The sequence below is a fragment of the Nasonia vitripennis genome (genome assembly GCF_009193385.2).
Source record: "Nasonia vitripennis strain AsymCx chromosome 1 unlocalized genomic scaffold, Nvit_psr_1.1 chr1_random0012, whole genome shotgun sequence".
In the NCBI taxonomy this organism is placed as follows: domain Eukaryota; kingdom Metazoa; phylum Arthropoda; class Insecta; order Hymenoptera; family Pteromalidae; genus Nasonia; species Nasonia vitripennis.
This window is the reverse complement of record NW_022279600.1, coordinates 1311668-1325366: the sequence shown is the minus strand read 5'-3', so window position 1 is coordinate 1325366 and position 13699 is coordinate 1311668. Positions and strand designations below refer to the sequence as shown.

Genomic DNA, 13699 nt, shown 5'->3' with positions numbered 1-13699 from the left:
TACGATGCGGGTTTCGGCGGCTCTGGGTATCGTCCGCGTGTGTTTTGAAGGACGAGACTCGGTGTCGTTCGGGTTTTCCTGATTATCTCGTGTGCTCACGACGATAATCCGAAGGATTGGGTTTTGGAATTGCGAACTGACTGTCACGTGTGCTCCTGAGACGGTTTCGCCGGTGGTGGTCTAGCTCTGACTCTCCTTGCAGTATCGTATGCTCACGGTACTGCCCGGATCGGAGCCGGAAAAAATAAATAAGGAATTTTTTTCCATCGAGGTACAGGATTTCTGTCAAGTTTTGCGCGAAGTTGGATGTTATTTCTTAATCTTTATACAAATCAAAAACATTTGTGCATCAAAGTGAGTCAGTAATTAATATTTTATTCAAATTGTAGGTAAGCATGAACAAAGTCTAATGATATTAAAGAATGAAGCTTTGACAGCCCAAAGTCGTTTATCAAAAGCAGAAGTGCAGTTAGAAAATTTGCGTCAGGAAAAACAACTTTTGCGTGATTCAGAAGGACGCCTTTTGAAGGAACGTGAAGTCATGCAGCGGGAAAGACATACGCACGCTTTATTGAAAGCCGATGTAGAATCAATTAAAGCAAGTTTAGAACGGTCACAAGCAGAAGGGCTTTTACGTGCTGAGCAACGGTTAGATGATGCTGTTCGCGAATGTGCTGCATTGAGAAGGCGTCTCCAAGAAGAACAAGATCGTTTCCGAGAACTGTCAAGTACTTTAGAGCGGCAAGTATTTAAAGCGGGAGAAAAATTGAACGAAGAGAAAGCTCTAACTACACGTATTCAAAATGAACTTCAAGCTACTCGACTATCTGAACAAGATTGTATTAAAAGAATAGAGGAACTGAATTTGAAGCTAAAAAATGTTTCTACTCACAATATTTCTCAAACACTTACAGGTATTTATATTATATTAAACAAATTCACTATGTATACTTAACATGCTAACTCTTTTTCTCGACTATCAAAACATACCTAGATTGTTTAAGCTGAAAATAACAACACCGTATCTCGAGACTCGCTTTGATAGATGCGATAAAGAATTTTGAAAAAATTTGAATTGATGCTTAGTTTTATTATAAATATAATTTGTTTTAATTTTTAAAGAATTATTCGATTCAACATCTTTATGATCTTCAACAATTTATTTGAATTTGAATTTTTCTAAATTTTTGCCGCCAAGTTAAATTGATTATTCAATCACTGATTATCATAGAAATGAATACGCTAAAATTTTAGTAAACAAATAGAAAAATTTGATTTCTTATCTAGTAAGCAACGTGAAATATTTATAATATCAAAAAGTTATCCATGCATATAGTTATTCATCACTGGCTAGAATTTTGACGTGATTTTGTTATGTATTAATATTTTACAGTTTTCTACGTTAATTCGTCAATGTCGATGTGACATTTGTTTAAAAAAGAGATAAAAATGTATGCTGCGAATCACTTAAACTAATTAATTATTGCAGAAATACCTGATGAAAATAAAAATGAAAAATAGATTATTTGCTGTTGTACGACAATTTATGATACTATAAATGTACTTATTTTGATAGAAATTGGATTGGAAATAATTCTAATTCTAAAAGTCAATTAAATTATAACCATATACTTGAATTCAACAACATTTTAAGATTTTACTCGATTTTTTTATATGAAATCTGCAGTTAATTTTCAGACATCGTCTAATATTTAACCTATTGATAGACATAAAGAATATATTCAAATTCTTTTTTCTGGTTCAAGTACAAACAAACACTGGATTAGTTTGTGGTACAAAGACAATGTAATACGAATTTTCGATAGTATTAACAAAAAATGTCTTGATAATCATACAATTTTTATTTATAGGCTGTTTCCAAAAAAAGATAATTTATGCATTTCTTTTTAATAAGTACAGTATCAGATTAATTATTATGATTGCGGTGTTTCTGCTATAGAATTTGCAGTCGCTATTGTATTTAATATTTGCCCGTGCAATGTTCAATTTAATATTAGTAAAATGCGAGAACATTTGATTAGAATGTATAATACATTAACCTTATCATTTTTTCTGCTGGCGGCGCATGCGTTGCGCGGTTCTACTCGTGAACTGTTCGAGCTGATGCCCGGGAAATTCGAACTCTCGCGTTTCTTACAACAGATAGCCATATACTCGTAGATAATTCAGAGTTTAGCAACTCTGAATTACGCAGCCCGCAACAACAAAATGTCACTGACGTCAGGGCCCTTGACTCGAGTGTACAGTTATTAAATTGTAACCGTTTAACTTTCCCCAAGAGACTAGATAGTCAGTCGGTTCCATGATTAGGATAGGGGAAAGGAGCAAAAAAGAGTCTGTTTTTATATTCATATTCTCAACAATAACAAAATATATTTCTTAATTAAACAATAGCATTTGGAATCAGTTGTTAAATCCCGGCTGGAACAGAAATCAATTATGCGTCTTGTTAAAAATTCTTCGCCTTTACAAGTAGAATTGTTTAAACTAACGCCGTTAACAATTTACAAGAACATATACGCGGTTTCGTTACCAGAATGATTCGGTGTGCGCGGCGACGGTGTATCGGTTCGGTGGCGGTATAACGGGTCGGTGGCGGATTTTGAGGTTAGGAATTCATTCGGCACGGTGGAGTCGTGCGCCGATCCGAATGTGTCGTGTAACAACGATCTCAACCGCTCTGTGTGCGCACAGTAACGGCCGGGATAGTGTCACGGTGTTTTGAGGTTATCCCTCGGATTTGTGGAGTCGTGAGCGCACGGCTTCACAAATCTTCGTCGTTCGTCTCGTTCTTCTCTTTATCCTGTGTGCACACAGAGATAAAGCGAGTCGTTTTTATTTACCTTTGTTTCACCAGGACGTGAGCGCACGACCGGGCGAATCGCCGCCGGAACTATTGTTACTCCCTTAACCCTGTGGGCTCACAGTGGCAGAGGGAGACAGCAATGTGTCAGAATGTAGGTTAGAATTTTACGGTGGCACCGGGTGTCGCCCACGTGTGCTCACGATGGCAATACGGAGTTTCGGGTTTCGGTTCGTCTACCAAATCGTCACGTGGGCTCACGAGACGATTTCGTCGGCGTAGGTCTATCTCTCGTTGTTCCTTGTAGTAACGTGTGCGCACGATACTACCCGGAGTGGAGCTCGAGTAGAACTGCCCGTTGCGCCGCGCGATCCGCCTTATAAAGGCGCGCGGCGCGGATAGGTGCGTCGTCGCTGAGTTGCTCGCCGGCTGCCGCGCTCCGTGCTCGTGCGGACTCGCCCTTAATTTAAAATTCAAATCCTAAGAAATTTATTTTAAATGCACTTATTTACAATGTGCATTTTGAAATAAATCTCCATTGAAATACAACTGAGCGAACGTTAGCGAGCTAGGTGATTATTGCTAGTCTATTATTACAGAAACCTGGCCACAAAATGGACATTTTATGCTATGGTACCAAAATCTACTATCTACTATTATGTTAAAGTCCCCGTGTGCCGTGAAGCCTCTCACATCTTTTCCCAATAACTTAACATCTAGGATATAATTATGGGCCTTTGGGCCTTAACATTTTTGGGCATTAAAATTTTTGGGCCTCAAATATTTTTACGCGTTAACAGTTTTGGATCTTAAAATTTATAACCTTAAAATTTTTGAGCCTTAATAATTTCGGGTTATTAAAATATTCCTGTGTGCCGTCAAGCCATTTATATCTTTTCTCAATAACTGACATATTTATATTCATTAGTATAATTCTTATTTTATTTAAATTTTTTGAAGTCTTATAAACTGTGTAATAACATAGACTTAAGGAGGCACACCACCTTTGAAAAAAAATCAAAATTTTTCATTAAAAATTTCTAAATACTTATATAAATAAACCAAATTTTTTTGTACTATTCTTAGACATAATTAACTTTATTTTGATGGTTTTAGACCTTCTATATACCTCAATAATACCTACGTATAGTAGGGAGTCCATAATTCACTGACCGTAAGATTCCAAAGGAACGAATGGCCCAAATGAGCTCAAACTCCAGGATATTGTTTAAAAGTACATTAGTTATGGTATGAATGAGAAGATTCAGTTTAAATTTCATAGAAAAAAAGTTACATGATAATTATGTTAAAATTAATCAAATTGATAAATAAATCAGTAATATGCTTATAAAACTTTTTCTATAAAATTTAAACAAATTTTTTATTTTATCTTTAAATTTTTGATTTATATTTAAATTTTACAAATTTTTTTATTTTGAAAATTAATCAGTTTGAGCTCATTTGAACCATTCGTCCGCAGGAATCTTACGGTCAGTGAATTATGGACTTCCTACTATACGTAGGTATTATAGAGGTATATAGAAGGTCTAAAACCATCAAAATAAAAGTAATCTTGTTTAAAAATAGTGAAAAAATTGGGTATATAAGTATTAAGTATAATTATATAAGTATTTATACATTTTTAATGAAAAATTTCGATTTTAATTTCAAAGGTGGTGTGCCCCCTTAAGGGTAACAATTTGAGACCCGTCTCAACGATCGCCGAAGCGAACAGTACCCCTCCATTGAAACCCCAAGTCGACAGTCACAACAAGTTTGTAGCACAAAAAGTTCAAATGAAAAACTATATACAACACCAAAGCTAATATGACAATACAAAGCAAAATAAAAATTGAAGATCTTCAAATTGCAAGGCCAGAGACGACTGAGCAATCAGAACAATTTCCCCGGATATCTATACATATTGGTACGCATGCGCGGACTGCATTAATAAATATTAGATATGTATATGAATATTATCGTACAAAATTATTATAATTTTTCCGGACTGGCCACTTCTAAAGTTCAGGGCAGACTGAGAAATCGAAACCACTTAGCGATTTTTTAGTTTTCAGATTTCAGTTTTTTCTAATAAAGTTATTGAAAAAGTTTATAAAAGTAAATTACTGTATATGTACCTAAAAGAGAATAAAATTACCTATTTTTTGACCGTGGAGAATTCAGATTATCGGTCGTCGTTCTTTTGTTACACGATAAAAAGTAACATTTTTTTAAACCGTTATATTATAACTCGATAACTACTCCATAGAACTTTTGAAAAAAGCATGGTAATTAAGAATAATGAGAACTACTTCGTGTACAAAAATCAAGTTATTTCATCAATTACACAGCCCCACAATAAAAAAAATTGTAAGTCCCAAAAACTTGACCACGGTACTTATATGTTTTTGGGATCGCTGAATCCGAATCCAGGGTCATTTTAACCCCATCAGATCTTAAGTCAAGGTCAAATAGGGGTCAATTTATCAAAATACATTAAGAAAAGACTAAACCATGGTATCTTGGGGTTTTTGGGATCGCTGTATGCGAATCCGGGGTCAGTTTAACCCCATCAGAACTTTCTCAAGGTCAGTTGAAGGTCAAATTATCGAAATACATGAAAAATACACTAAAACCATGGTATCTTGGGATTTTTTCGGGCGCTGAATCCGAATCCGGGCTTATTACAACCCTATCAGGTCATGGTCAAGGTCAGTTGAAGGTCAAATCATAAAGATTCATAAAAAGTAAAATCAAACCATGACATTTAGGGGTTTTTGGGGTCGCTGAATCCGACTCCAGGGTCAGTATAGTCCCATAAGGTTATATTTATGGTCAGTTCAAGGTTAGTTCAAGGTCATGGACGTAAAGAGAGTGAAAAAAATAGTTATACTGAAACAATGCAAAAGGTAATGTAAACCATAAAGCAAAGAACAATATATATGCAAGTACAATCGTATCCTTTAAAACTATATCATAGTTTGCTGCTCCTTCATTTACTTTAAATTTGTTAGAAGTATATGCAATTCAATAAAATACCCGTAAAAATATTAAGCCCATTACTTTTTTTATGGTAACGAACTATTTTATTGTCAAATGATCTACGAAGTGGATTACGCTTCCACTTCTCCGATGTTGATGGTAGATCTCTTTTTAACGACCAACAGTAATCTGCTAACACATTTACGTCCCATCTTCCTTGGTACCTGCGCTCCATTTCCTTGATATCTTGGTGAAATCTCTCCCCCTGCTCTTCGCTGTAATCGCCTAGGTTTTCTGGAAACTCATCAACATGCGAATATAAAAAGTGTAATTTCAGATTCATTAGGCAGTCTTCATTATCGGGTGTCTCTCTCAGTAGAAGTCCCAAGACGATTGATGTTGACTATCTTGGGTTTGTGTTAAGGTCTTATTTCCCAAAAGGTTTCCAAAGTCATGTTACAGTAATCTTCATCTCACTTGTTTCACTTGTGTTTCCTACTTGATACGAACGGATATGAATATGCTGTTTGTTTGCTCCCAGGGTGGTGACGGTGGGAAACGACCGATTCTTTTTTTCGGTCGGCTAAACCCCTGGGTGAAGGCTTTAGAGCCGTCATGGCAGACAAACAGCAAAAAATTACGATGCAGGGATTCGGAACCCCAGTATTGGCGGCTGGTCAGAGTGAGCAAGCGGGCCCGCAGGCGTCGTCATCGAGCGACCGCAGCTCTTTGTTAGTGGAAAACTTGGCTTTCGAAGAGTATAATACTACAAGAATTTATCACTTGAGGTCTGGTGACCAAGAATGCCTTATAGCAAAACGGGATAGTTTTTGTTACATTTGTGGCAAGTATAGGACCCCAAAAAATAGAAGAAAAATCAATCAAAATATTAAAGAGCAGTACAAGAACATGTTTGACTTAGACATGAAAATTGACGAATTTGATTGGGTTCCTAAAATCATATGCGGAATATGTAGGAAAATACTACAGAAAGGCAAAAATGGTAAAACTGAAGTAAAAAATGAAAGTGCCTACGATATGGAAGGAACCTTTAAGGAAAGAAGACTGTTATTTTTGTAATACGAATTTGCATGGAGTTAATAGTAAAATCAAGTCTCACATTAATTACGCTAACGTTGAAAGTGTCACGAAACCTATATATGAATCGTCAATTGATAAAAGAGAAGATCCACTGGGTACGTACGTAAGTGGAAGTATGGATCTTGAGGAAAATTTAGAAAGACATGATAAAGATGAAATGATAGATGAAGAAATGGAGGAAGGAGATGTTATTGCGGAAGAAGAAAAATCGCCTCATGAAGACAATGACGTTGCTAGTACAAGTGATATAAGTGACGAGGAATACATCCCCTATAATGCTAAGAAGTAGAAAGGTCCACTTACACAAGAAAAAGTGAATGATCTCATACGCGATTTGGGCCTACTAAAGGATGGGGCGGAGTACTTGGCTTCATGGCTAAAAGAAAATACTAATGAAGCTGGAAAAATTCAAATTTCTTACTACCGAGACAGAGATAAGAAATATCGTGATTATTTCGCTAAAGATGAATAATTTTCCTTAGTTTACTGCAAAGATATAGTTGGGTTGATGAATTGCTTTAAACATGGATGTTACAACCCCAACGAGTGGAGATTGTTCATCGATTCGTCGACGAGAAGTTTAAAAGCCGTTCTGTTACACAATACAAATGTTTATGCAGCCATTCCCATAGTATATTCGGTAATACTGAATGAAGAGTACTGTAACATGAAAGTAATATTAGACCGAATAAAATACAATGATCATAAATGGCAAATATGTGGGGATCTTAAAATCATTACAATACTTCTGGGGCAACAATCGGGATTCACAAAATATCCTTGCTATTTATGTGAATGGGATAGTAGGGATAGAAAGAATCATTACATAAAGAGTGTCTGGCCCCTTAGAAAAAAGTTCGAACCGGGTTCTAAGAATATAAAAGAAAAGCCACATGTTGATCCATCAAAAATTCTTATACCACCTCTGCACATTAAATTGGGACTTATGAAACAATGGGTAAAATCTTTAGACAAAGATGGTAGCTGCTTTAAGTATCTGCGAAATCAGTTTCCCAAATTAAATAATGCTAAAGTAAATGAAGGAATTTTCGATGTCCCTCAGATTCGTAAGATGATAAATTTTTGTTACGAAAATGAATCATACAGAGAGAGAAGCATGGTTATGTTTAGAGGACGTAATTACAAATTTTCTTGGAAATCATAAGAGCCCAAATTACGAACAAATAGTTTTAAATTTAGTAAATAGTTACAAAAATCAAGACTGCCTAATGAATCTAAAATTACACTTTTTATATTCGCATGTTGATGAGTTTCCAGAAAACCTAGGCGATTACAGCGAAGAGCAGGGGGAGAGATTTCACCAAGATATCAAGGAAATGGAGCGCAGGTACGAAGGAAGATGGGACGTAAATATGTTAGCAGATTACTGTTGGTCGTTAAAAAGAGATCTACCATCAACATCGGAGAAGTGGAAGCGTAATCCACTTCGTAGATCATTTGACAATAAAATAGTTCGTTACCATAAAAAAAAAGTAATGGGCTTAATATTTTTACGGGTATTTTATTGAATTGCATATACTTCTAACAAATTTAAAGTAAATGAAGGAGCAGCAAACTATGATATAGTTTTAAAAGATACCATAGTACTTCGAGTCGGATTCAGCTACCCCAAAAACCCCTAAATGTCATGGTTTGATTTTACTTTTTATGAATCTTTATGATTTGACCTTCAACTGACCTTGACCATGACCTGATAGGGTTGTAATAAGCCCGGATTCGGATTCAGCGCCCAAAAAAATCCCAAGATACCATGGTTTTAGTGTATTTTTCATGTATTTCGATAATTTGACCTTCAACTGACCTTGACCATGACCTGATAGGGTTGTAATAAGCCCGGATTCGGATTCAGCGCCCGAAAAAATCCCAAGATACCATGGTTTTAGTGTATTTTTCATGTATTTCGATAATTTGACCTTCAACTGACCTTGAGAAAGTTCTGATGGGGTTAAACTGACCCCGGATTCGCATACAGCGATCCCAAAAACCCCAAGATACCATGGTTTAGTCTTTTCTTAATGTATTTTGATAAATTGACCCCTACTTGACCTTGACTTAAGATCTGATGGGGTTAAAATGACCCTGGATTCGGATTCAGCGATCCCAAAAACATATAAGTACCGCGGTCAAGTTTTTGGGACTTACAATTTTTTTTATTGTGGGGCTGTGTTATTTTCCCGAGAAAAATCTTAATTACTGAAAATTTCTTCCCAACGATAACTCAAGAAAAAAGGCATGAATCATATGAAAAATTAAGATTTAGATAGATTTCCTTGGTGCCTTAATCCCTTTCTTTGGCTTCTTAGCTCCATTAGATTTTAAGATATTTGAGATTTAATTTTTCTCAATTTTTTTTAAAAACGTTTTAACTCGATAATTACGCCCTGGTAGAAAATCACCCATTTAAAATGGCCGTAAAGGAAAAAACTGGTTAAGTTGATGAATTATTTTATAATGTGGAAGCAGATCCAGGAGAACTGAACAACACTATTCTTTAATCACTTTCAACTTTATTTATTATACAGTTTAGTAACTTCCGGTCTAATATCTATTTCTCCGTATATATGTATATATATATATGCAAGCGCAGCACCGCATACTCAGACGGACAGAGAATAAGTGAGCGCGGCGCACTCTCGCACACGTAGCTCGCGCAGCAGAGGAGTGGGGCTCACGGAGCCGAGCTCGGCAGAGCACCGCCGCGTCGCGTATGGGGGCGCTACTTTCAACACTTCCTCCCGCACACATACACGACATTATGCGGCCTCCATTCATTCCTTCCTGTAACATAAGAGATTAATATAAAAATTTTAATCAATCAGATTGTAATACTTTCGACGTTCATTATTGAATTTGTTAGACAAGCATGCAAGTTAAGTGCCAAGGGTTTAGCAAATACGTCCGCAATTTGATCTTTCGATTTTATCCAAAATACATTCACAAATCCCCTGTAAACACATTCTCTAACATAGTTTTCTTTCACATCCGGCATATGTCTCAATTTATTGCTTCCGCTAACCTTCGAGCTTGACTCAGCCGCTTTGTTGTCGCACCACAATTTCATAGGAAAGAAATTGTCAGTCAATATCACTTTCAAAGAGTTGTTCAGAGACAAGCAGTTCCTGGTAAGCATCACTCATCGAGACGAACTCAGCCTGACAAGTTGACAATGCCACATAATTTTGCTTGCGCGTTCGCCATGTAACTGAATCGCCATACAATTTAATGACGAAACCACTAGTCGTTCGAGACTCCTTGCAGTCGGCAAAACTTGCATCAGAATAAGTTTGTAAGTCATTCGATCTTCCAAAATAATTTAATCCTAGTGTTCGAGTTCCTTTCAAAACACTCGTTTAATCATGTTACATTCATTTTCTGTCGAATTTTTTTGATGCCTGCTTAGTGCATTTACCGTATAATAAATATCCGGTCGACTGGCATTTGCTAAATATAGCAACGTTCCTACAGCTTCTCGATATGAAATATTTCCAATATTACTTCCTTCGATAAATTCGTTCAAATGTTCATTATCTTCGCTATACTTTCGTTCACGGTTTGCTACCTCATTTGTAATCATTAGCGTTCGCTTTGGATGCAATTTATCAAAACCAAACTTTCGAAGTATGCGATCAATGTATTCAGTTTGAGTTATTTTCAATTCTTTCGTTTTTCGATTTCGTGTTATTTCCAGACCTAGAAAGATTTTTGGTTCTCCTAAGTCAGTCATCTCGAATTCTTTCATCAGCTTTCGTTTGATCGCGTTGAGTTTTCTTACGTCGTTACTTGATAACAATATGTCATCCACGTATAGAATCAACATCAAAAATTTATTTTCCTGTCGCCATGTAAATAAGCATGGTTCGTTTTCGTGGGATTGTAGACCAATTTTCAAAGCAGCCTCCGTAAATCTTTCGTTCCATCTCTTTGGACTTGCCTGCAGACCGTACAACGCTCTTTCTAACTTACAGACTTTACTTAATCTTATTTCATTCGAACATTGAACTCCTTCCGGAATTTCCATATATATGTCTTCATTTAGTGTGCCATTCAGAAAGGCAGTTTTCACGTCCATTTGACATACTTCTAGACTATATTTATTTATGATTGCGAGCACTGCTCGGATTAAAGGTAATCGTGAAACGGGTGCATAGGTTTCTTGCAAATCATAAACATTCTTATCTTTAAATCCTCTAATCACAAGCCGAGCCTTGAACTTTTCACGATTGTTACTTTCTATCTTTCTTTTCAATACCAGACTCCAAACATTGTTTTTATACATTGAATTCAATTCCTCGTTGATTGCTTCTACCCATTTGTTTTTGTCTTTCGTAGCTAGGGCTTCAGCATAGGATGCAGGATCACCATTAATGTTTGCAACAAAGCTTGAATTTGTTCGTCTGCTGAAGATTGTTCCTTTTCAACAATCAACTTTTTCGGTCGTCCCCTTTTACGTTTTCCAACTCCTTCCGTTCCTTCATTCGAAGTTTCGTGCAACTTATCTTCATTCGATTGGCTTTCGGGCTCAAATTCATTGAACCAATTACTTGCATTTATTTCTACATTGGCATTGGCCCGGTTATTTATTTCATCTTTCTTGTATTTGTCTCCAAAAACAAATCTTTCGTTGAATCTAACGTCGCGACTTTCATATAGCTTTCCATTTTCCGGTTTCAGCAGTAAATAACCAGTGTCTTTGTATCCAACTAGAATCGTTCTAAAACCTAGCGATCGAAATTTCGGACCTACCTTTCGCTGTACTTTCATATATGCCAGACAGCCAAATCGTTTGATCTGTGTTAGGTCAACTTTGATTTGCGGATTGAATTTTTCCAACGGAGAAATCATATCGTTCGATGCATGTGGTGTCCGATTATACGCATAGATTGACGCACTCAGAGCTAAATCCCACATATTTTCAGGTAGCTTCGAGTCATACATTAGCGTTCGAATCTTACGTTGTATCGTTTGATTCAATCTTTCCGACGTACCGTTGTGTTGAGGAGTATCCGGACAAGCCAATTGATGTTCGGCTCCTAGTTTCTTCAAAACTTCAACCGTGCCTTGATCTGTTCGCAGATAACACACCTTTGCGTCCCTTCCCAAGAGGTTTCGAGCGCTCTTTGCAAAAGATTCGAAACAATAACCCGTTTCGTCTTTTGTTTTCATGGCATAAGCCATGACGAGTGTCGAACTATCATCAATAAATACAGATATTTAAACCCTTTAGGATGAGAAGACGGACTTATCTTTCCTATAACATCCAAATGAATTATCTGTAAAGGCTCTTTCGCTTTAGTACGTGTAGTTCGAAAGGGTAGTCTATTTAATTTTGAAATTAAACAAACTTCACAGTTTTTAATGTTTTCGTCGAACTTGCATTCTTTCAAATCTTTAATTTCGGGATGTTTAGCCTGTAATTTCTTTAGATATTATTAATTTATCTCTTAGCACCTTCGAATTCTATGCTACAGTCTGGATCTTCCTCAATTGCAGCTTGATCAATTAACACTATATTTCTATCTCTTACCGTGACATCAAAATCCGAGCAGTTTCCTAAGTTTGAATTAACAATTTCTTTCTCTTTTTCTCTTTCGAATTCATTCTCTCTTTCGTTTTCAGTTTCATTTTCCCTTTCAACTAATTCTTCCGTTTCCTCATTCATACTTTCAATTTCTACACTATTTCTCCTTTTCCTTGTCATGCTTCGCATTACTACGTATGCTCTAACATCATTGGATTTGCATTTAGAATATCCTGAGTTATTTACTTCGAACTCTATTATCCAAAAAGGTCTTTCATATATACCAGTCAATAAAGATTCGTTCGATTTCGAGTCATAAATGTGAATTCGTTGATTGTCTAAATAAACACTCAAGCCTTGATCAACAAATTTTCGTAATGAAATCAAATTTTCGGATAAATTTGCGGCCCATATAACATTATTTAAATTTAACAGTTTGTTTTTGTTCGTTCTACATACAATATCGCCGACTCCCTCCGTTTTCAACATCCCATCTTTCGAATTGTTCGCGCATTTAATTTCGTCCGTTCTTTCGTCAAATGTTTTAAAAATAATGCGTGAATTTGTAAGGTGCCTAGCACCGGAATCAGCTAAAAATGTTGCTAATACTTTTCCTTTCTCGAATGTAACGTTCGTGCTTCCGATATTGCAAACTGACTTGATTTCATTATCTGTATTTATGTCAAAGTACTCACCATTGATATTTAAGACACCTTTCTTTTGCTGCTGATCTTCGTCTTATTTATTATTGCCGTTCTGTTGGTTTCCTCCCTGATAATTTCGATTTTGATTTCCCCTTCCTCTTTTATTGTTGAATCGACCTCTTTTAGCATTCGAATCGTTCTGACTTTCATTCGGATGTTTTGTACCACCGCGATAATTATTACAGCCTCTACCTATTCTATTACCACGACTACCTCGATTATTATAATTTTTATTTCCATACCTTTTCTCTTTCGACTTGGACATCCGAAGTGGACACTGTCCAGCTCTATGCGTCACGAATTGTCTGCATTCGTAGCACATCTTAAGGTTCGTGCCCTGCCTTGGACAATCACGTCCCAAATGTCCATACTCGTCACAGTTAAAGCATTTGGTGGCTGCTGTCATCGCACTTCCAGATGCTTGCGTGGTTCCAGTCTCGCTTTCGTTCTGTATTATGTAATTTTTAAGACTTTCGTAAGATAAAGGTTTGTTCTGTTGGTGCATATTTAAGAAATTCAGCTTCTTAATATCCGGTAAGGCTTTCGAAA

At 36.3% G+C, this 13699-nt stretch overlaps 1 protein-coding gene across 5 annotated transcripts in view; it reads left to right on the top strand.

The window, feature by feature from the left end:
• Positions 1 to 13699, top strand: part of LOC100679291 (nucleoprotein TPR) — a 344349-nt gene that overhangs the window by 163778 nt on the left and 166872 nt on the right. For 4 of the 5 annotated variants that reach the window (XM_031921530.2, XM_031921528.2, XM_031921527.2 and 1 more), the window contains one exon: positions 390 to 914. The exons of the other annotated variant lie outside the window; for it this stretch is intronic. In XM_031921530.2, the coding sequence (XP_031777390.1) occupies positions 390 to 914 (525 nt within the window). The remainder of the gene's footprint in view (positions 1 to 389; positions 915 to 13699) is intronic. 5 annotated transcript variants of the gene reach the window in all.